Source organism: Muscardinus avellanarius, assembly GCF_963383645.1.
Source record: "Muscardinus avellanarius genome assembly, chromosome: 2".
In the NCBI taxonomy this organism is placed as follows: domain Eukaryota; kingdom Metazoa; phylum Chordata; class Mammalia; order Rodentia; family Gliridae; genus Muscardinus; species Muscardinus avellanarius.
In genome coordinates this window covers 120,091,192-120,115,034 of record NC_137787.1, presented here as the reverse complement: position 1 = coordinate 120,115,034, position 23,843 = coordinate 120,091,192, and the positions used below count along the sequence as shown (strand labels likewise).

Below are 23,843 nucleotides of genomic sequence, written 5' to 3'. Positions count from 1 at the left end.
TTTAATCATATTTATGTATCTCTATAAGTTGGGCCATTGTGTGAATATTTACCACAGTTTATCCATTCTTCTGAAATTTACTCTTTTGTCATTACAAGCAAGCAGTGTTGATACGAACTTTCTTTTCTTACTGTGTGTGTGTGTGTGTGTGTGTGTGTGTGTGTGTGTGTGTGTGTGTGTGTTACTGGGTAAAATGCCTGCCCCAGGGCATTCTACCTCTGAACTACACCCCCAGCCTTATTTTTTATTCTTTATTTTGAAATAGAGTCTCACTGAGTTGCAAAGGGCTTTACTCAGTAGCTGAGGCTGTCCACAAACCGGGATCCTCCTGTCTCAGCCTCCCAAATGCTAGGATTGCAAGCATGCGCCACCACGCCAGGCTTTTTTTTTTTTTTTTTTTTTTTTTTTTTTTACAGTTTTGAAAGTGTGCATGATTTTGGGAATCGAACCTAGGGCCACACACATTCTAGGCATTTATGAACAACATCCCTCAACCTTTTTGTTTGTTTGTTTTTGTGCTAGGGATTGAACCAGGGCATCCTATTTCTGAGCTACACCCAGCCTTATTTATTTATTTATTTATTTATTTATTTATTTATTTATTTATTTATTTATTTGTGGTACTAGGGATGGAACCCAGGGGCATTCTACTTTTGAGCTACACCCACAGCCCTTTTTATTCTTTATTTTGAAACAGTATCTCACTGAGTTCTAAAGGGCCTCACTAAATAGCTGAGGCTGTCTGAACTGCAGTCCTGTCTCAGCCTCCCAAATGCTGGGATTACAAGTGTGCGCCACCACACCCGGCTTTATCTTTTCTTTTGAAATAGAGACTCACTAAGTTGTGGAGGGCTTCACCACTGACTTCAATCCTCTTCTCTCTCTCTCTCTCTCTCTCTCTCTCTCTCTCTCTCTCTCTCTCTCTCTCTCTCTCTCGTTGTGTGCCACCACGCCTGGCTTTGTTTTCTTTTAAATGCTGTATATTTTCCTTTCATGATGTTACCATCTCAGAAATTAATCAAGAGGGGATGCAATTTTTTTTGGGGGGGGTATGGATAACAGGATTTTCTAGCAACATTTATTGAACCGCACTTTATTTTCTGACAGTTTTTGCATGTGTAAATGGGTCTTTCTGTCCAGAGGGGCCCGCTGCCTTGCTCTTCAGGAGAGTCTTGAGTGTGTCTAGCACTTTACTCTTCCGTGTGAGTTTTTTCAGTTCATTGTTTGAACTGTGGTTGGGATTGTAGTGAATCTGCATGAGGAGTGAGCATCTCTGTGGTACCAGCTTTACCTGTCCATGATTCCATGATTGGGGTATTTTCTCTATCTTCACTTACGCTTATATATTGTCTTTCCTTAAAGAATTCCAAATATATTTGTTGTTGTTCTTTTTTTTTTTTTTTTTTTTTTTGCGGGTCTGGGGATGGAACCCAGGGACATTTGACCTCTGAGCTATACCCCCTGCCCTATTTTTTATTCTTTATTTTGAAACTGGGTCTCACTGAATTGCAGAGGGCCTCCTCACTAAGCTGAGGCTGTCCACGAACCGTGATCCTCCAGTCTCAGCCTCCCGAATGCTGGGATTACAAGTGTTCGCCACCACGCCCAGCTGACAATTCCAAATATATTTGGTTTACTGCCTCCTTTCTAGAAAAGTTCTTAGTGCTCCTGGAAATCTGCTCTCTACCAGCAAGTGAGTAGGGAGATGCCATGCTAATGTGCTTTTTGGCATTGGTATTTCTTTCCAGCATTGCTCACTTGGGAACCTGTGCTAAACAAAAATTTTTTTAACAACCTTCAGTTTTTGTTATTATTGTACATAGTCTCTTTTGTAAACTTATTTTTTCCGATTGCTGCTGACGTAGATGCAGTTGGTATTTGTGTATTGAGTTCTTTACTAACACTTCACAATTCTTACTGATTTTGATCACTTGTCATTAGAGTCTTTGGTTTCCTATGAAAAATATCATCTGTGAATAGTGGCAAATTTGCCTTTTTCTTTTTAATCTTTATAATTTGTATTTCTTTATTGTACTACTTACTTTTTAGTCCTCTTACTGTACAATAGCGAATGCAGCATTAATAGAAGATGTCTTTTCTGCCTCATCATTAGGAGTAAAGCTTACTTTAGGTTGTCATGCTATTCTTTGTTATAATTGCTAATAGCTGCCAGGCGTGGAAGCCCACACCTGTAATTCTAGTACTTAGGAGGCTGAGACAGAGGAGGTCCAAAGGCAGCCTAAGGAACTTAGATTCTCGGCAGTTAGATGAGATCCTGTTTCCAAGTAAAATGTTAAAATGGGCTGGGGATGTAGTTCACAGGTAGAATGCCCCTGGCTTTGATTCCTATGAGCACATACACACACATCCAAGATCTTTAATAAAAAATGAATGAGTATTAATAATTAAAACCTTGCCGGGCATGGTGGCGCACCCTTGTAATCCCTGTGCTTAGGAGGCTGAGACAGGAGGATCTCGCAGGTTCAAAGCCAGCCTCAGCTGGCTTAAGAGACCCTGTTTCCAAATAAAATACAAAATAGGCCTGGGAGTGTAGCCCGGAGGTAGAAGGCCCTTGGGTTCCATCCCTAGTACCACAAAAAAGTAAAAATAAATAAATAAAACCTTATCTGTTGTACTTGGGAAGCTGAGACAGGAAGTTTGTAAGTGCAAGGCTAGCCTCAGCAATTTAGGGAGATCTTGTTTCAAAATAAAAAACAAATTAGGGCTGGAGCTGTTGCCTGGGTTCAATCCCGTGTGTGTGTGTGTCTCACTCACAGCTTCTCTACTTAATCTATTAATGTGGTAAATTGCATGTCTGGATTTTTCTTTTTTTTTTATGGTACTGCGGATTGAACTCAGAGTACTCTACCTCCAAGCTACACCATTAGCCCTTTTGATTTTGAAACAGTCTCACTAAGTTGCTGAAACTGGCCTTAAACCTGTAATCCACCTCTCAGCCCCCCAAGTACTGGCATTATAGGCATGCCTCATTGTGCCCATCTGTGACTTTAAGACTTCTGATGGCTTGTGTAAAGAATATTTAAGATGAAATAATTTTTAAAACTTGTTTAAGAAGCCGGATGTGGTGGCACATGCTTGTAATCCTAGTTTTTGGGAGGCTGAGACAGGAGGATGGCAGTTTGTGGACAGCCTCACTTAGTTAGTGAGGCTTTCTGCAACTCAGTGAGACCCTGTTACAATATAAAGAATATAAAATAGGAGCCAGGCGCGGTGGTGCACACTTGTAATCCCAGCATTTGGGAGGCGGAGACAGAAGAATCCTGGTTTGTGGCTAGCCTCAGCTACTTAGTGAGGCCCTTTGCAACTCAGACCCTGTTTCAAAATAAAGAATATCATAACTAGGCGGAAACAATATGTCATTTTGCCAGGCTTGGTGGGGCACGCTTGTAATCCCCGCGCTTGGGAGGCTGAGACAGGAGGATCGCATGGGTTCAAAGCCAGCCTCAGCTACTTAGTGAGGCTCTCAGCAACCTAGTGAGACCCTGTTTCCAAAAAAAAGGTCTGGGAGTATAGCCCGAAGGTAGAAAGCCTCTGGATTTCACCCCCAGTACCATCAAAATAAAGAATAAAAAATAGGGCTGGGGGTGTAGCTCAGGGATAGAATGCCCCTGGGTTCCATCCCCAGTACCACAAAAAAAATTAAAAAATTAAAAAATACATACATACATACATACACACACACACACACACACACACACACACACACACATACACACACACACACACACACATATATATATATATATATATATATGGCTAGGGATGTAGCTCAGAGGTAGAATGCCCCATCCCCAGTACTTAAGAAAAACCATGCTGAAGAAACCAGGATTAAAATAAAAGTAGACTGGAAGCATAGAGCAGACCTGTGTAATTGTTAGCTTCCCTCAAGACTCTTACTTGCTGTTTCCGGTGCCACACAGACCTGTGTCTCTCCTGCCTCCGTGCTTCTTGGGACTCCTACATGGGCTGTTTTTTTTTTTTTTGCGGGTCTGGGGATGGAACCTGGGGCATTCAACCTTTGAGTTACACCCCCTGCCCTATTTTTTTTATTTTTTATTTTGAAACCGGGTCTCACTGAGTTGCAGAGGGCCTCACTTAGTAGCTGAGGCTGTCCGCAAACCACGATCCTCCAGTCTCAGCCTCCCAAATGCTGGGATTACAAGCGTGTGCCACCACGCCCAGCTCATGGGCCGGTTTTGGTTTACTGTATTTTATTTTGTGGTGCTCAAGGCCCTACACTTGCTAGACAAGCGCTCTACCATTGAACTACTTCTTGCCATTTATTTATTTATTTATTTATTTATTTATTTATTTATTTATTTATTTATGGTGGTACTGGGGTTCCTGGAAGCCCTTCTACCTCCGGGCTATACTCCCAGACCTATTTTATATATTTTTTAAAATTTGGAAACAGGGTTTCTTAAGCCAGCGAGGCTGGCTTCGAACCTGCGTGATCCTCCTGTCTCCGCCTCCCAAGCGTGGGGATTACAAGCGTGCGCCGCCACGCCCGGCTACTCTTATTTTTTTTTTAAATCAACACTATCATTCGAGGGAAATCTTTCTGGTTTTACAGCTTTAGTTTCTATATGTTGATGGTGGCCAAATTGGTTTTCCACCCCTGACTTCTTTCCAGAAGTATATCAGTTCATTGAACATCCCACTTAAAATTCCTATTTGCACCAGGTGTGGTAATCCCCGTGCTTGGGAGGCTGAAACAGGAGGATCATACAGGTTCGAAGCCAGCCTCAGATACTTAGTGAGGCTCTCAGCAGCTGAGACCCTATTTCCAAATAAAATAGGTTTGGGAGACACACTTGCTTCTCAAACTGAACATGTCCAGAAGAGAACATCCCCCCCCCCATTTTTTTTTTCTGAGGTTGAGTACTAGGCCACTCAACCTCTGAGCTATACCCCCAGGCTTATTTTTTATTCTTTATTTTAAAGCAGGATCTCGTTAAGTTGCAGAGGGCCTCACTGAGTAGCTGAGGCTGGCAGTGAGCCTGCGATCCTCCTGTCTCAGCCTGTCAAGTACTGGCATTACAAGTGTGTACCACGCATGCCCAGCTTTCCCTGTACATTTTATCACATATAATCTTTAGCCTTTTAGGAAATATGCCATCATCTTCCCAGCTGTTCAGGATGAAATCCAGGTTGCCACCATTGTTTTTTCTCTCCATTCCCCTGGAGGTCAGACTCCAGTTCCATTAGTGTCCTGGTCACCCTTCCTTTACAGGGTGTACCTAGTCTGCCTGTTCCTTCATCTCCTGGCTCAGATCACCATCACAGTTACATGCAGGCAGTGTCACTCTCTTTCAAAGAGCTGTCAAGTGTTATCCCCTCTGCCTCAAGCATTGCTGCAGCAGGAAAAAGGTCCCTTGGGACCTCACCATTTATTCCTTGCTTGTCCCCCCATCCTCTTTTGTGGCTGTCACTCTATGCCCCAGGTACACTGGGCCTCTTTGCTGTATGAAATCCTCAGCCCATTTCTGCCTCCTGGCCTTTGCAGCTTTTAAAGATAGAGTGTCTATTTATCAAATTAGCTCTGTCCAAAGAGACTGGTTCCACCAATCACTCTGAAATGGCCTACTGACGAACACTGTCTCCTGGACCTGTTGCTATGAAAATTTCTCCCTTAGTTCTTTGATATAAAACTCAGCAGTAAGCCGGGCGTGGTGGTGCACGCTTGTAATCCTCACGCTTGGGAGGCTGAGACAGGAGGATCGCACAGTTTCGAAGCCAGCCTCAGCTACTTAGTGAGGCTCTCAGCAATTTAGTGAGACCCTGTTTCCAAATAAAATATAAAAAAGGTCTGGGAGTATAGCCTGGAGGTAGAAAGCCTCTGGGTTCCACCCCCAGTACCACCAAAAAATAAATAAAACTCAGCAGTAACAGTTCTTGAGCAGGAAAGGGAAAGAAGAAAATTAAGAAATACAAATAACTAATTTGTGTGTGGGGGGGGGTACTGGGGTTCCTGGAAGCCCTTATACCTCTGGGCTGCACTCCCAGACCTATTTTATATTTTTTATTTGGAAACAGGGTCTCTTAGCCAGCGCGGCTGGCTTTGAACCTACGCGATCCTCTTGTCTCCGCCTCCCAAGTGCGGGGATTACAAGTGCGCGCCACCACACCTGGCGCCAAATAACTAATTTTACTATGCTCAAAGGTGTATGTGTGTGTGTCATTAGGGTCTTGTTAGTGGAATCACCTAGACATAAAGCTTTAAGCTGTAGCACTCTTGTGAAGAGGCCCATGCACACTTGTACTTGGGAGGCTGAGACAGGAGGATCACAGATTCGTAACCAGCCTCAGCTACTTAGTGAGGCCTCCATGACTTAGTGAAACCTTGTTTCAAAATAAAAGAATAAAGAAATAGGGTTTAGGGTGTAGCTTGGAGGTAGAATGCCCCTGGATTCAATCCCCAGTACTGAAAAAAAGAAAAGAAAAAAAACCCCCAAGAAAACCAACTACTGTGTCCATTCATTTCCATATTTATATATAAAGTGTTTGTATTTATTACCTTTCGATGTTTCTCTAATTAAGGGACATTTTTTATATTCTCTAGTATTAAGTGAGTCAGTAGGTATTACATTTTTGAAGATACATAATACTTGTTTGCTGGGTGAAATTTAGTTCTTTTAATTTTTTTTTTGCAGTACAGGGAATGGAAGCCTGAGGCATTCTACATCTGTGTTACACCCCCTGCCCTATTTTTTATTCTTTATTTTGAAACAGGATCTCACTGAGTTGCAAAGGGTCTAAGTAGTAGCTGAGGTTGTCCCCAAACCGTGATCCTCCTGTCTCAGCCTCCCAAAAAGTGGGATTACAAGTATGTGCCACCACGCCCAGCTCATGTCTTGTCCTCCCTCCCTCTCTCTCTCTCTCTCTCTCTCTCTCTCTCTCTCTCTCTCTCTCTCTCTCTCTCTCTCTCTCTTATTGTGGTACTAGGGATGGAACCCAGAAGCATTCTACCTCTGAGCTACACTCCCAGCCCTATTTTTATTCTTTTTTTTTTTTTTTAAATTTTATTTTATTGGTGCACTGTATTCATACATCATAGTGGGATACAAACTTTTGTAGACATACATGCACACATCGCCCAGTCAGCCCCCACCCGATCCCCACCCCATTCTCTCCCCATCCCTCCCTCCCATGCTTGGCTTAGTGGTTGACATCTAGTATTATAGCAATTTATCCAAAATTAAAAATGATAATCTCACATAACAGTTTCATTTGTCTGATACCAAGCTTTTGATGACTTAAAGATAACATTTCAATATTTCTTTTTGCTTTCTTTCTTACCAGAGAATATTTTTTTCTTTTTTTTAGGTGAAACTATCATATATTTATTTTTCAGAAAAAAATCTATCCTGATATGGAATATGGACTCTAGATACCCAAAACAATCTCGAAGCAAAAACAAAGCTAGAAGATGTATATTTTCTGATTTCAAACCATATAAAGCTACAATAATTGAAACAGTGTAGTACTGTTCTAAAGGCAGATATATAGACCATTGGAGTTAAATACAAGCCTAGAGCTAACTTCTTCCCTATATTGTCAAGTTATTTTTGACAAGGTTTCCACGAAGATTTGGTGGTGGAAATAATAATCTTTTAACTAAATATTGTTGAAAAATAATAATTACATGGAAAAGAATAAAATTGGACCCTTACCTAATCCCACATACAAGTATTAACTCAAACTAGATAAAAGACCTAAATATAAATCTTAAGACTATAAACTTTTAGGAGAAAATCTGGGTCATAAAACCTCACAACATTGAAGTTAGCAGTGATTTCTTGGATATGATTTCAATGGCACAGGCAACAGAAGAATATACAAACTCCCTAAAAAATAAAAAAATATTGTATATCCAAAGACAATGTAAACAGAGTTAAAAGTTACTAATAGAATTGGATAAAATATTTCCAAATGCTATATCTGAAGGTATATTAATATTCCAAATAGAAATCCTAAAAATTAACAACAATAAAGGCAAACAATACAATTTAGAGATAGGTAAAAGACTAACAAAAATAATGAATCTCCACAGATAACCAATCTTAGTTGTCTGTTGGATGGAAACTCTTGTTTCTCTGGTTCTGGTGAGTGTTACCTATTTCTTCTTTGTAGTTAATCTCTTTGAGTATTTTCTCTAGCGCTGGTTTTGAAGACATAAATTCCTTCAGTTTCTGTTTGTCATGGAAGCTTCTTATTTCTCCATCTAATTTGATAGAAAGTTTTGCTGGATAGGAAATTTTTGGCTGGAAGTTGTTTTCTTTCAGAGTTTGGAATATGTTACTCCAAGCCCTTCTGGCTCTCATGACTTGGTTTGGGAAGTCTGGAGTGATTCTAATTGGTTTGCCTCTGAATGTCACTTGGCCCTTTGTTTTTGTTGCCTTTAAGATTCTCTGCTTGGCTTCCACATTGGTCATTTTGACAATTATATGGCGTGGGGATCCTCTTCTCGGATCCTGTCTAAAGGGAGTTCTATAAGTTTCCTGGATCTGTGTATCAACCTCTTGCTCTATATTTGGAAAATTTTCTGCTATTACTTCCTTGAAGAGATTGTTGATCCCTTTGGTATCACTTTCTTTTCCCTCCTCTATTCCAATTATTCTTAGGTTAGCTCTCTTAAGATGGGCCCATATTTCTTCAATGTCAGATTCCTGCTGTTGGATATCTTTTTCTAGATTAGAAACTATGCATTCATTTTTGGATTGCTCATCTTCTAAGAGCGAGATTCTGTTCTCCATGTGGTCTAATCGGTTGTTTGTGCTTTGAATTGAGGCCTTTACTTCATTAATTGCATCCTTTATCTCTTTTTGGCTCTCTCTGAGTTCTTTTCGAAGCACCTCTATTATTTCTACAGTTATTTTCCTGATTTGATCTTCTAGAAATCTCTGATTTTCTGTTTTATCAGGTTCTGATGTTGTGGGGTTGTGCACTTTCATTACTTCAGTGTTATTCCTCTTTCCCATGATTTCGGAGGTTTGTGCCTTCTCTGGGTTCTTCCCTTGGGTCACTATGGCTTCACTTAAGGTGCTCTGGATCTCGAGTCTGTATTATCTCAGACCCTACTACTCCTTTACTGGGTTGTATCACAGAGTCTCCGACCCAGGGAGTCGATAGAGGCTGCTTTAAACTATGGGGGGTGCCAGGTTGCACGCTCTCCTATGGTGTGATATATCTGCCACCACCACTCCCTCACTGGGTCAAGTCCCAGGAGGCACAATACTGGGATTTCTCCTCTGTGGCCCGCAATTTGACTCACTGTTCTTGAGTACGTAGATGTAGCTGTACTGGACTCGGTGAATTCACTGCTGCTGCCGCCGCCGGTGGCAATATGGCGCCTCTGCCACGCCCTCGGCCATGAGGCTGGCGTATTTTTTCTTCTCTGGTTTTGATTTTCACTCTGAATCCCTGCAGCGTGTGCTGAGCTCAGCCACTGGGAGCTTTAAATGCTGTCTGCGCTGAAAGATCCCGCCTGGCTGTTCCGCATCGGCTCACCTCGGCTTGCTGTAGCCGTCTGCTGAGTTCGCCACTGCTGCCGGCAGTATGGCGCTACTGCCGCGTCCTCGGGCGCGTGTGTCTCCTCTGTGGCCCTGCGCTCTGTTCTCAGTCCGCTTTCTCTCTGGAGCCTGGTGGTTTTTTTGTTTTTCTGATGATGGTGTTTTCTGGCTATGAAAGGCGCTCTTTTTGTGGTAATGGAGATTGGTTGTTAGCGGGACTCTTAAGCCCCGCTTTTCTCGGTCGCCATCTTCCCGGAAGTCTTTTTTTTTTTTTTTGGTGGAACTCTTAGAGGCTTTCTATCTCCGGGCTATACTTCCAGACCCATTTTATATATATTTTGGAAACAGGGTCTCACTAAGTTGCTGAGAGCCTCACTAAGTAGCTGAGGCTGGCTTTGAGCCTGCGGATCCTCCTGTCTTGTCCTCTTTCAGTCTCAGCCTCCCGAATGCTGGGATTACAAGCGTGCGCCACCACGCCCGGCAGGAAATACATATCTTATTCAGACAGTTTTCTTCTTGACTATAAGTAAATGTTAATACTGTTTTTATTTGAATAATATTATCTTCCATAAAGCACTGAAACAGGTAGTCTTCTAAAATAAACATTAATTCCAAGCCGGGTATGGTGACGCACGCTTTTTTTTTTTTTTTTTTTTTTTTTTTTTTTTTTTTTTTTTTTTTTTTGCGGGTCTGGGGATGGAACCCAGAGGCATTTGACCTCTGAGCTACACCCCTTGCCCAATTTTTTATTCTTTATTTTGAAACCAGGTCTCACTGAGTTGCAGAGGGCCTCACTAAGGAGCTGAGGTGGTCCGCGAACCGCGATCCTCCGGTCTCAGCCTCCCAAATGCTAGGATTACAAGTGTGCGCCACTACGCCCGGCTTTGACGCACGCTTCTAATCCCAGCATTTGGGAGCCTGAGACCGGAGGATCGTGGTTTGCAAACAGCCTCAGCTACTTAGGCCCTCTGCAACTCAGTGAGACCCTGTTTCAAAATAAAGAATAAAAAATAGGGCTGGGGTTGTAGCTTGGAGGTAGAATGCCCCAGGGTTCCATCCCCAGTACCACATACACAAAAAAAATTCGAGATTGCCAAAGAATTATTTAGATTAGAGTTAGAAAGATTTTTAGAAATTTTAATAAAAACTTAATTTCAGTAATAATTGAAAAGCCAGGCGTGGTGACACATCCTTGTAATCCCAGCATTTGGGAGGCTGAAACAGGAGGATCGCGGTTCACAGACAGCCTCAGCTACTACTTAAGTGAGGTCCTTTGCAACTCAGTGAGATCCTGTTTTAAAATAAAGCATAAGCCGGGCGAGGTGGCACATGCTTGTAATCCCAGCACTTGGGAGGCTGAGAAGGAGGATCACACATGTTCAAAACCAGCTTCAGCTACTTAGTGAGGCTCTCAGCAACTTAGTGAGACCCTGTTTCCAAATAAAAGTATAAAAATAGGTCTGGGCGTATAGCCTGGAGGTAGAAAGCCCCTGGGCATCACCCCCAGTACCACAAAAAAAACCCCAACAAAATAAAGAATAAAAAATAGGGTTGGGGTGTGCTTGGAGGTAGAATGCCATCCCCAATATTGCAAGAAAATAATAATAATAAAAATAAATAATAATTGAAAAAATTTTTTCCTGCAGTCCTAGGGATTGAACCCAGGGGTATTCTACGTCCAAGCTACGTGCGCCCCCCCCCTCTCATTTTTTTATTCTTTGTCTTGAAACAGGGTCTTATTGAATAGCGGAGAGCCTCACTAGCGGAGAGCTCACTAAGTAGCTGAGGCTGGCAGTGAACCTGCCATCCTCCTGTCTTAGCCTCCCAAGTACTGGAATTACAAGTGTGTGCCACCACACTCAACTCAATTGAAGGGTTGTGTGTGTGTGTGTGTGTGTGTGTGTGTGTGTGTGTGTGTGTGTGTGTGTGTGTGTGGTATTGGGGATGGAACCCAGGTGCATTCTACCTTCTAGGTACACTCCGCCCTATTTTTTTATTCTTTTTTTATTCATCATTTTTTGAAACAGGATCTCAATGAGTTGCTAAGGACCTCACTGAGAGCTGAGACTGTCTGAAAACCCAGATCCTCCTGTCTCAACCTCTCAAATGCTGGGATTACATGTGTGTACCACCACGCTGGCTCGAACATCTTTTTTAAAAAGAAAACCTAGTGGGACGTGGTGACGCACACTTGTAATCCCCACGCTTGGGAGGTGGAGACAGGAGGATCGCGCAGGTTTGAAGCCAGCTGTGCTGGCTTAAGAGACCCTGTTTCCGAATAAAAATATAAAAAATATAGTTCTGGGAGTGTAGCCTGGAGGTAGAAGGGCTTCCAGGAACCCCAGTACCACTAAATAAATAAATAAATAAATAAATAAATAAATAAATAAATAAATAAATAAATAAAACCTAGCTGGGTGTGGTGGCACATGATTGTAATCCCAGCATTTGAGACAGGAAGATTGTGGTTTGCAGAGAGCCTCAGCTACTTAGCCCTTTGCAACTCAGTGAGGACCTGTTTCAAAATAAAGAATAAAAACCGGGTGTGGTGGCGCACGCTTGTAATCCCAGCATTCAGGAGACTGAGACAGGAGGATTGTGGTTTGCATACAGCCTCAGCTACTTAGTGTGGCCCTCTGCAACTTCGTGAGACCCTGTTTCAAAATAAAGAATAAAAAATAGGACAGGGTGTGTACCTCAGAGGTAGAATGCCCCTGAGTTCCATCCCCAGACCTGCCAAATAATAAAATAAGATAAAAAATAAAGCTGAAGGAGTAGCCTAGAGGTAGAATGCCCCTGGGTTCTATCTCCAGTAATGGGGGGGGGGCTTACAAAACGTTTTATGTATAGATATGCGACTCATGTTATAATTCCAATTTTATTTTTCTGGACATTTGTTTTACAAAGGTTCTTTTCTTTTAGCTTGATAAGGATGACATGGTGTACATGGAAGCATATGATAAATTGCTGGAGTCCTGGCTCACTTTGGTCCAAGATGACAAACATTTCCATAAAGGCTTTTTTACCCAACATGCAGTTCAAGTTTTCAATTCCTATATTCACTGCCACCTAGCAGCTCCAGATGGTACCAGGAACTTGGTAAGTTTTAAACCAGGTGATAATTAAAAATCATCCTAGTCTGTATTTCTTCCAATTAGACATTATCATCATATTATAAATTTTGGGTAGGTGCCCTCTAAGGATTTGTTGAAAGCAAAAGTGGTCTTTGTTTTCTAAACAAGTTCTTGTTATGGGGAATGCTGCTCAGAATCAGTTCTCTGTCTTGCTAGTTGTCTCGTGCTAATGAATGACTTCCTGTATGCAAAGGGCCAGGGCTGTTGAAGATGCCAGATTGTGTACTGGCAAGTGAAATTCCAATGCAGGAGGTAGGTATAACTATAGTCAGTTGTGTTTACCATGTGTACCAGGAAGAGATAGATTACCTCTACTTCTTTCTCTTTTGTGTTGTTCCTTCTTTTGATAAATACTAGGACTTTTTGTTTTGATTAGAAAGGAGTCCTCAAACTGGGCGTGGTGGTGCACACTTGTAATCCCAGCATTTGGGAGACTGAGGCAGGAGGATCTGGGTTCACGGACAGTCTCAACTACTTAGTGAGGTCCTTTGCAACTCAGTGAGACCCTGTTTCAAAATAAAGATTATAAAAATAGGGTTGGGGGTGTCTCAGAGGTAGAATGTCTCTGGGTTCTGTCCCCAGTACTGCCAAAATAAAGGAGTCCTTAAGTTGGGTGTAGGTGGTACACAGCTGTAATCCCAGTAGTTGGGAGGCTGAGACAGGAGGATTGCAGTTTTTGAGGCCACCTTCAGCAATTTAGCAAGACCCTGTTTCAAAAAAAAAAAAAAAAATCAACTGGGCATGGTGGTGCATACTTTTAATCCCAGTGTTTGGGAGGCTAAGACAGGAGAATCCAGGTTTGTGGCCAACTTCAGCTACTTAGTGAGGCCCTTTGCAACTCAGTGAGACTCTGTATCAAAATAAAGAATGGAGGGGGATGCGCTCACTTGTAATCATAGCATCTGGGAGGCTGAGATGGGAGAATCACAGGTTCGAGGACAGCCTCAGCTACCTAGGCCCTTTGCAACTCAGTGAGACCCTGTTTCAAAATAAAGAATAATAAATAGGGCTGGGAGTATAGCTCAGAGGTAGAATGCCCCTGGGTTCCACTCCCCAGTATTGCATAAATAAATAAATAAATAAATAAATAAATAAATAAATAAATAAATAAAATAAAGCTGGGTGTGGTGGCACATGCTTGTAATCCCAGCATTTGGGAGGCTGAGAAAGGAGGATCGTGGTTCATTGAAAGCCTCAGCTACTATTTAGTGAGGCCCTTTGCAACTTGGTGAGACCCTATTTCAAGAGAAGGAATTAAAAAGTAGGGCTAGGGGTATAGTTTGGAGGTATAATGCCTCTGGGTTCCATCCCCAGTACCGCAAAAAAAAAAAAAAAAAAAAAAAAGGATAAATTTTAAGACGGGGTCTTGTTGCGGGATGTAGCCTGGGTTTGAAAAAAGAAAAAAAAAAAAAAGGAGTCACTAGATAGCTGCACTTGAAGGTTGGCTCTGCCCCACTTTCTTCCATAAACAGTACTGACACCATGATATAGGGATTCAGAAAATCATGTCTTGCCTAACAGGATTGTGTGACTACCCGTTGTTTCTTTCTTTCACATGTTATAGACTGCCAATGGTGTGGCCTCTCGTGAGGAAGAAGAAATAAGTGAGCTTCAAGAAGATGATCGAGACCAATTTTCTGACCAGCTGGCCAGTGTAGGAATGCTAGGAAGAATTGCTGCAGAACACTGTATACCTCTTCTGACAAGGTATACATATCCATAGCAACCCTACAGAACAAATACTCTCCATACTTCCTCAGTGAACACTTCAAGTGTTTAAAGCTTTAGACACTCCACCTTGTATTTCAGCACACTGGACTCAATGAACAGAAACATATGCACAATTGAATTCTTTGGCTTACATATTTGGAGCCCAGATACTACAGAATAGATGACAGAGAGATTGTGGAAACACGGTATGAGACATGATCAGACCTATATCAATAAAAACTCGGGAGAACCAGTTTTCAAATGCCTGTTATAAACCTTGATTGTTGGTAAAGCATTGTTTTAGTCATAAGCAATTGTTGAGAATAATATGTACTACAGTTTTTTTTTCCAGTACTGGGAATGGAGCCAAGGGCATTCTACCTCCAAGCTACACCCCAGTCCTATTTTTTAGTCTATTTATTTATTTATTTATTATTTGTGGTGGTACTGGAGGTAGAACCCAGAGGCTTTCTACCTCCAGGCTATACTCCCAGACCCATTTTATATTTTGTTTGGAAACAGGGTCTCACTAAGTAGCTGAGGCTGGCTTCGAACCTATGTGATCCTCCTGTCTCAGCCTCCCAAGCATGGGGATTACAAGCGTGTGCCACCATGCCCAGCTAGTCTTTTTATTTTTTGAAACAGGGTTTCACTGAGTTGTGAGGGCCTTGCTAAGTAGCTGAAGCTGTCTGCGAACATGATCATCTAGTCTCTGCCTCCCTATTGCTGAGATTTCAAGCCTGCGCCACCAGGCCCAGCCTGTACTACAATTTTTTAAAATTTTATTTGTTTTGGGGGCACGGACATTCTGCCTCTAAGTTACACCCCAGCCTTATTTTATTTTTTAATTCAAAATGGAGTTTCACTAAAGTGTTGAAGACCTAACTAAATTGCTAAGGATTGCCTCTAACCTGTAATCCTCCTGTCTCAGCCTCCCAAGTACTGGGATTACAAGTGTGCACCACCATGCTTGGCTATTTTTTAAATTTTGAAACAGGGTCTTGCTAGGTTGATGAGAGTCTCACTATCAGCTGAGTTCATCCTCTAACCTGGGATCCTCCTGTTTCAGCGTCCCAAGAACTGGGATTACAGGTGTGTGCCACCGTGCCTGATTTAAAATGGTATTTTTATTTTTCCTACAAGAATATAATAACACTACATCGAGCTTTAGTATTTTTGTATATGTGTTCATGCTAACATCTTAATTTATGTTGCCTAGGATAGGGAAGTATACATTGTTCTACATCTTGTGTATCAGACTTTATGAAACTATTGTTTTTTTCCTCCTCTAGTTTATTAGAAGAAAGAGTAACCAGACTCCATGGTCAGTTACAGCGGCATCAGCAACAGCTACTTGCTTCTCCTGGCTCCAGCACCATTGACAACAAAACTCTTGATGATCTCTATGAAGATATTCACTGGCTCATTTTAGTTACAGGTTGGTAGTTATTTCTTTGTAAAATGTAGTTGATACTAAACAGTTTAAGCTGTAAAATACCTCCAGAAAGTAAAAAAAAAAAAAAAAAAAAAGTAGTTGGTACATGGTATTGGGTGAAATTTGGATGCAGCTGTTATCTGCCACAGAGCTGTGAGTATATTTTTAAGAAAATACTGGCTAATATATCTTCAGTGCCTATTGTACCAGATATTTTCTATGCATCTCCTTATAGCCCATTGAACTAGTACTATTAGGGATGTTATGTTTACCATCATTGTCATTTTTCGCATCTCAAGGTGAAGAGGCTGAGAGTATAAGAAACAGCCCCAGGGCACACTACTAAGTTTTGGAGCCAGTATGCAAATCTAGGCAGCCTGGCCTTTAGAATCTTCTTCCTTAACCACCATACTGTTAGTGTTACTGTATTGTAAATAGGAAAATTTTTGGAAAGGCATTCTTCAGTACTGATTTCTGATATAAATAATAGCAAAATTCCTATTAAATATTTCACAGAATATATTACTAAAATTATTAAAAGGCAGATTAAAAAGCCTTGATTACCACAATGAATTATAAGATAAATGAAAAACATTTGTCTTTTCTCTTTTGGTATATTTCTGAGGATTAATTATGTGAGTAATTGAAAGTTTTTTATCAACTTGAAATTAACAGATTAACCTTAATTATTTACTTTTACATCAATTTATGTGATGTATATAAATCAAATAAAACTGAAAACATTTATAGTGCAATTTGGTAAATGTAGATGTGTTAAGTGTTCGTTTTTAATCTTTTTTAAACTGAAGGCTACCTCTTAGCTGATGATACTCAGGGAGAGACTCCGCTAATACCTCCAGAAATAATGGAATATTCCATTACGCACGCATCTGACGTTGACATTAATACAACACTTCAAATTCTGGGATCTCCAGGAGAAAAGGCTTCTTCCATCCCAGGGTACACCAGAACAGATTCTGTGATTAGGTAATATGACCTCTATAGCTGTGCTCTTGTGACTTATACTGTTTTATAAATTCTGAGTGGATGGGCAGAGGACTGGAGGGATAGGCACGCTGTAAATCGGATTCATGAAAGAAGGAAACTTGGAGAAGCCTTGAAATACACAAGGATGGCGAGCGAAACTCAGTGGATTTAGATAGGACCACTTGAGTGGAAGTTGACAGAAATGTCCAGTACTGAAAAAAAGAAATTACGTTATTCTGAATAGGGACATTCAATCTAATGTACTGTGAACATGGCACTTGTCCATCAGAAAGCACACTGATGTGTGTATGGGCACCTTTCATAAGGGAAAAGGAAGCCGATGAGCAGTATTAAGGATTTATTGTTCATAAACACTAACACTATATTTCAGTGGCTTCCTTAAGGAGAACTGTAATTCTTATAAGATGGAACTATTTGTTCCGAACCTGTGAAACTTAAGAGCCCTGTCAGGGGCAGTCACAAGGCAACCAGAGTACCTCAGATTCACTCTAATATTTCTAATAGTAATGACAGATTTGTCACTGATTCTTAGTGGTGAGATTAAGGAGTATACATGGACAATGTATGCTTTTAAAGTGGATTAGAAAGCAGCATCTTAAATTTCAGTATCTTTAACTCTTATTTAAATTTAGAATGCAGGCAAGGATGTCACTGATAATGTTTGTTTTTGTCAATTTTAAATTCAGTAACTCAAACAAGGTGCTGTCCCTTTTATTCTTTAATGAAAAATGTTCTGTGGACATCATTTGAACCTGTGCAATAGAAAATAGGACTTTTTGAAACTTCAACCAGTAAGCTGATAACAAGAAAATGTTTAGAAATGTATTTCCTTTATTGGTACAGTCTCTCAATTGAAATAAAAAGACAGTACTCAGTTTTAAGTCTTCCTTTGGGATTATGATAGTCTTTAGATTAGTGTCTGTGGAAATCAGTGCTTTTGTTTTGGTTTGTTTAATGGTGAAAAAAAATAAAAGACAGCTCATTTCCGAGTACTGTCATATATTTTTGTTATATTTCTTGCCTGCGTGGTATCATTAGGAATGCTTTCCTTGTATTTTAAGTGCTTTTTCATTTTTTCCAGTCCCAAGTGTCAGTGTGGGAGCAAATCATTTTTATATCTAAGAGCACAGACTATGGAGGGTTGGGAAAAAAAGAAACAAAAAGACCCCCCCCCCCTTTATCCATAGAATTAATATGAAGTTGTGTTGGGCGTGGTGTTCCATGCCTATAATCCTAATACTCTGGGGGCTAATACAGGAGGACATCAGGTTCAAGGCCAGCCTTAGCCACTCAGCAGGATCCTCAGCAACTTAATAAGAACCTGTTTCAAAGTAAGGGCTGGGGGTGTAGCTCAGAGGTAGAGTGCCCCTGGGTTCAACCCCCAATACCACACACACACAGGCGCGCACACACACACACACACATACACACACACACTCATGAATTGATGTGAAATTGACTGTTATATGGGCTAAATACTTTTTATTTAACTAAGAAGTAATTCACATGTTTTAGAAGGAAACTGTCATGTGGAAAATATTTATTGAGTACCTTGTATGTATTACATACTTTAATAGGTGATTGGGATACATCAGTGAACAGAACAAGCAATATTCTCTTTTTGGCTTTTTGTAAGGCAGATATGGTGGGGAATTAAATTATGTGGTATGTTAGAAGACTGTAAAGGCCATGGTAAAAAGCTGAGCAAGGTAAAAGAGCAGGAGCAAAGACTTCAGGGGTAGTTATAGTTTTAAATAGTATGGGAATAGTATGTATTTAGGTGACTTAGGAACAAAGACTTGAACATGAGCTTGGTAATTGAGCTGTAAAGGTATCAGGGGAAGAACATTCCACACTGAGCAACAGCTAATGCAAAGGCCCTGTGCCTGGCATGTTCAAGAACAGCAATGGCGGCGTCTTGGACTGAAGAGTATTTTTGTAAGGGAAAACAGGTAAGGTCGTCGGGCTCTTGAACATCTTCAGCTTTTGCTCTGAGTGAAGTGGGGTGCTATTGGAGGGTTTTGAGCAAAAGAGTAATTTAGGTGTTAAAAAGGCAGGGTAATGGTGCATGCCTATAATCCCAGTATTTAGAGGAGGTTTAGGCAGGAAGATCACAGATTTAAGGACAGCCTCCGGAATGTAGTGAAACTCTCAACAACTTAGACCCTGTTTCAAATCAAAAAGTAAAAAGAGTGGGAAGTGGAGCTCATAGGTAGAATGGCCCTGGGTTCAATCCCCAGCACCACAATAAATAGGTTACTCTGACTGCTGAAAGGAGAATGAATGTTAGAAGTGGGAAGGTCAGATGTAAGGCTAGTTGCAATAATCCAGGAGAAAGAAGATGGCACCTCCAGCAGAGCAATAGCAGTGAAGATCCTGAGGAGTTAGAGCACAGTTTGATTTACTGTGCTGACTTTAAGTTAATGAAATACAAATGTAGTTCAGGATTGCTTTGAGGAACTGAGTGCTATCTAGGATGTCCAGGGCATTTAGATAGCATCCCTGAGGAGTTCAAGTAGCACTGAGCTGGTAACCTTGGAATATCTACAATATAAAAGTATTTGGGCCAGGCATGGTGGTACACACTTGCAATTTTGGTACTTGAGGGACTGAGATGGGAGGATTATAGGTTTGCCACCAGCCTCAGCTACTTAGTGAGGCCTTCTGCAACTTAGGCCCTGTTTCAAAATAAAGAATAAGAGCTGGGCGTGGTGGTGTACACTTGTAATCCCTACTATTTGGGAGGCTGAGGCCGAAGGATCGCAGTTCGTAGACAGCCTCAGCTACTTAGTGAGGCCCTCCACAACTTAGTGAGACCGTATTTCAAAATAAAGAATTAAAAATAGGGCAGGAGGTGTAGGTTGGAGGTCGAGTGCCCCTGAATTCCATCCCCAGACCCGCGCCCCCCCAAAAAAAAGGGGCTGTCTGCGAACTGTGATCCTCTGGTCTCAGCCTCCTAAATGCTGGGAAAGTATGTGCCACCATGCCTGGTCCGAGGGGCATTCTACCCAGCTCTATTTTTATTTCAAAACAGGGTCTCACAAAGTTTCTGAGAGCCTAAATTGCTGAAACTTGCCTTAAACCTGCAATCCTCCTGTCTTAACAGCCTCCCTAGTATAATGTATATTTTTAAGTAAATCCAGAAGACATTTTAGAATACTCTTATAGCCGGGTGTGGTGGCGCACGCTTTTAATCCCCGTGCTTGGGAGGCAGAGACAGGAGGATCGCACAGGTTTGAAGCCAGCCGCGCTGGCTTAAGAGACCCTATTTCCAAAAATAAGAAAGTATTAAATAGGTCTGGGAGTGTAGCCCGGGGGTAGAAGGGCTTCCAGGAACCCTAGTACCACCCAAAATAAATAAATGAAATAAAATAAAATACTGTCTTATGCTCATTAGTAGCTGAGGCTATTCTTGAACCGCGATCCTCCTGTCTCATCCTCCCGAATGCTGGGATTACAAGTGTGCGCCACCATGCCTGGCTAAAAGATGTGTGTGTGTGTGGGGGGGGTACTAGGGGTAGAACCCATGGCCTTTATACCTCCAGGCTATACTTTTAGACTTATAATTTATTTGGAAACAGGGTCTCACTAAGTTGCTGAGAGCCTCACTACGTAGCTGTGACTGGCTACTAACCTATGCGATCCTCCTGTCTCAGCCTCTCAAGTGCTGGGATTACAAGCGTGTGCTGCCACGCCCGGCTAAAAGATATTTTTAAAGAATTAAAATTCATACTTAAATATATACTAAATATTACTAAATTAAAATATATAGTATATGTACTAAAAAACGGGCTGGGGGTGTAGCTCGGAAGTAAAATGCCCCTGGCTTCCATCCCCAGTACCACAAAAAATAATAAATATCTTTTAACATGTAACCATTTGCATCATGAAATATAATGATTGGTAAAATACTTGAACCCATAAATTTCTTATGTTAGTATAATGTTCTATAGGGAAATGGAATTGAAATTAAACAAGAAAATTGTGCTTATATTATGAATGGTGGGTGATGGCTCTGAGAATACAACAATGATGATTAAATTCCAGTATGTAAACACAATTGTTTGACTTCAAATTTTGTTAGGCCAGAAAATTTAGTTGGATGCAGCAGCGCACACCTATAATTCCAGTATTTGGGAGTCTGAGACAGGAGGATTGCAGGTTGGTGGCCAGTCTCAGCAATCTTGTGAGGTCCTCTGCAATTTAGTGAGATCCTATTTCCAAATAAAAAATAAAATAGGGCCAGGAGTATAATTCAGAGGTAGAAAGCCTCTGGGTTCAATTCCCAGTACCACATACAAAAAAATTACTTAATCTTATTAGAAAAATTTGGTGTCTGGCATGGTGGCGCACGCTTGTAATTCCAGTACTTGGGAGGCTGAGACAGGAGGATGCGGGTTTGGGACCAGCCTCAGCTACTTAGTGAGGCCCTCCACAGCTTAGTGAGACCCTGTTTTAAAATAAAGAATAAAATTAGGCTGGGGATGTAGCTCAGAGGTAGTATGCCCCTGGGTTCAATCTTCAGTACCGCAAAAAAGAGAGAAAAAATTTGGTACTTGGCTGGGCATGGTGGCGCATTCTTGTAGTCCAAGTACTTGGGAGGCTGAGACCAGAGAATTAAAGGTTTGAGGACAGCCTCAGCCAATAGTGAGACTCTCATCAACCTCTCAAGACCCTTTCAAAAAAATAAAAATAGCCAGGCATGATGGTGCATGCTTGTATTTCCAGTATTCCGGAGGCTGAGACAGGAGAATCATGGTACAGCCTCAGCTACTTAGCCAGGCCCTTTGCAACTCAGTGAGACTCTGTTTCAAAAATAAAAAGACTAAAAAAATAGGGCTGGGTAGAATGCCCCTGGGTTCCATTCCCCAGTACCGGGGGGGGGGGGGGGAATTAATAAAAGTAAAAATGGCTGGGAGTGCAGCATGGGTGTAGAATGCCCCTGGGTTTTATCCCCAGTACTGAAAAAAATTAAAAAAAAAAAATAGGGTTGGGAGTATAGCTGAGAGGGTTTCATCCCCAGTACTGCAATAAACAAACAAACAAACAAACAAACAGGTTTGGGAGTGTAGCTGAGAGGTAGAATGCCCCTGGGTTCCATCCCCAGTACTGAAAAAAAATAAAAATACAAAAAAAGAAAGAAAAGAGAAGAAAAGAAAAAATTGGTTCCTGAATTTAAATGAAATGTGAGATTATTAGGGGTTTTTGTTTGTTTGTTTGTTCATAAACCTACCCCTAAAATAAATTTTGAAAGTTTGTGTACCTGTGTATAAGGCATTCGTGGATGGTGGAAAGAGGGTCTAGGGTAGAACTGTAAAACGTCACGAGTTAAAGAAGTTGAGAAGAAGTTGCCATAAAGACTAGGAAGGAGCGAGCCCTTGGCCAGGGCATGTGGGGCAGGGGATGGCGGGGAAGCAGTGCTTTGAGCAGCCTGAGGGCCCCTTGTGCATGTACTCCAGAGTCAGCAGAGCTTGGATAGCACTGAAGCAGGTCCCTCCAGTTTCAGTCTTTGTGAGAGCGATGAGGAGTGTGCAGAAGCCTGAGCACAGGCCAGAGCTCAGGGGTGAGCACCAGAGAGTGCTGTAACTCCCTGTTTAGAGAGTTAAGGGTCTCTTTCATCTTAACCTTTGCTTCTTTGCCTTTTGGCCAAAGTCAAGTTAAATACTAAACTTGTTAATCCCCCCCCCCAAAAAAAGCTGTTTTTTACCTGTCGATATGTCACACAGCTATGTAAATTCTACAGTGTGGACTTAAGTAGGTAATCTTTCTAGCGAGATTTTTATTGAAAAGGATGTTTAGGAATGAAGTTCATTGGGAATATCAAGAGTCAGATTTGGAGCCAAGGCTCAGCCCTCTAAACATTCTAGAGATAAGTAGATCATGGTGTTTTATGATATAAATTCACAGACTGCCTACCAGGGGAATTTAATTTAATTTAATTAATTTATTTATTTATTTATTTTTGGTGGTACTGGGGGTGGAAGCCAGGGGCTTTCTACCTTCGGGCTACACTCCCAGACCTATTTTATATTTTATTTGGAAATAGTGTCTCACTAAGTTGCCGAGAGCCTCCCAAGCGTGTGCCATCAAGCATGGCTACCAGGGGAATTTTAAATGTGATAGAGTGTTGAAAGAACTTGGCATGCACTCCAAACTTATACAGTTATTGTTTCCACATTTTCCATCCTAGACAGGAGTGCTGAAATTTGCATATGCAGTTCACCCTCAACAGCAGGATGTCTCTAGTGCTGACCCTTTTCCTTCTCTTTGGCTTGTCTTCTGCTTTGTGAAAGACTACGCAGGGCATTTGTCTACAATCCTGTTGATGGGATTTTCGAGCGTAGTCTGGCCTACATCCAGAGAGTTAACAACAGGAAAAAATGGTTAAGGAAAAAAAATATGGATAGACAGCCACCAATCCATGAAAGAATCAGCGGCTTTTGTTTTCTACCTACAGGCTGTTATCTGCGGTTCTAAGAGTTTCAGAAGTTGAATCTCGAGCAATAAGAGCAGACCTTACTCATCTACTAAGCCCTCAGATGGGCAAAGACATCGTCTGGTTTCTGAAACGCTGGGCCAAGACTTACCTCCTGGTGGATGAGAAGCTGTATGATCAGGTCAGAATATAAAACGTGGACTTCTTATGGATTTGTGGTGGGGACGTTTCCTCATTAGCATGGAGCTGTGCAGGAGCTGAGACAGCTTGCACACTGACAAGAACTTAGAACTGGAATGCTATTCTAACTTCTCAGAGTGCAGCACTAGGTTCTGTTTATTTTAACAGGTATTAAGGTAGAAATTGCTGTTTGAAAATGACTAATATATGATCTTTCTTTTTTATTTAAATACCATTCTAGAGTCGTTTCAGTATGAGAATAAAGTGGTAGAAGGTCATATTGAGAACCTGAGTGGACTGAGGACCCCTTTTTGGATTTGGGAAATGGACCATTTATAAAGTTGATGTGAAATAAGCACTACTTCATATTTAGATGATAATTTCAGTGCAGTTTTTCTGAGGATTTT

The 23,843-nt window shown here is 41.3% G+C and overlaps 1 protein-coding gene across 4 annotated transcripts in view; it reads left to right on the top strand.

The window, feature by feature from the left end:
• XPO4 (exportin 4) overlaps positions 1-23,843 on the top strand; it is a gene marked incomplete at both ends in the record, with an annotated part of 141,254 nt that overhangs the window by 99,601 nt on the left and 17,810 nt on the right. For all 4 annotated transcript variants that reach the window (XM_080689166.1, XM_080689165.1, XM_080689164.1 and 1 more), the window contains 5 exons: positions 12,456-12,632; positions 14,232-14,374; positions 15,670-15,815; positions 16,622-16,799; positions 23,278-23,437. In XM_080689166.1, coding sequence (XP_080545292.1) covers positions 12,456-12,632; positions 14,232-14,374; positions 15,670-15,815; positions 16,622-16,799; positions 23,278-23,437 — 804 coding nt within the window. The remainder of the gene's footprint in view (positions 1-12,455; positions 12,633-14,231; positions 14,375-15,669; positions 15,816-16,621; positions 16,800-23,277; positions 23,438-23,843) is intronic.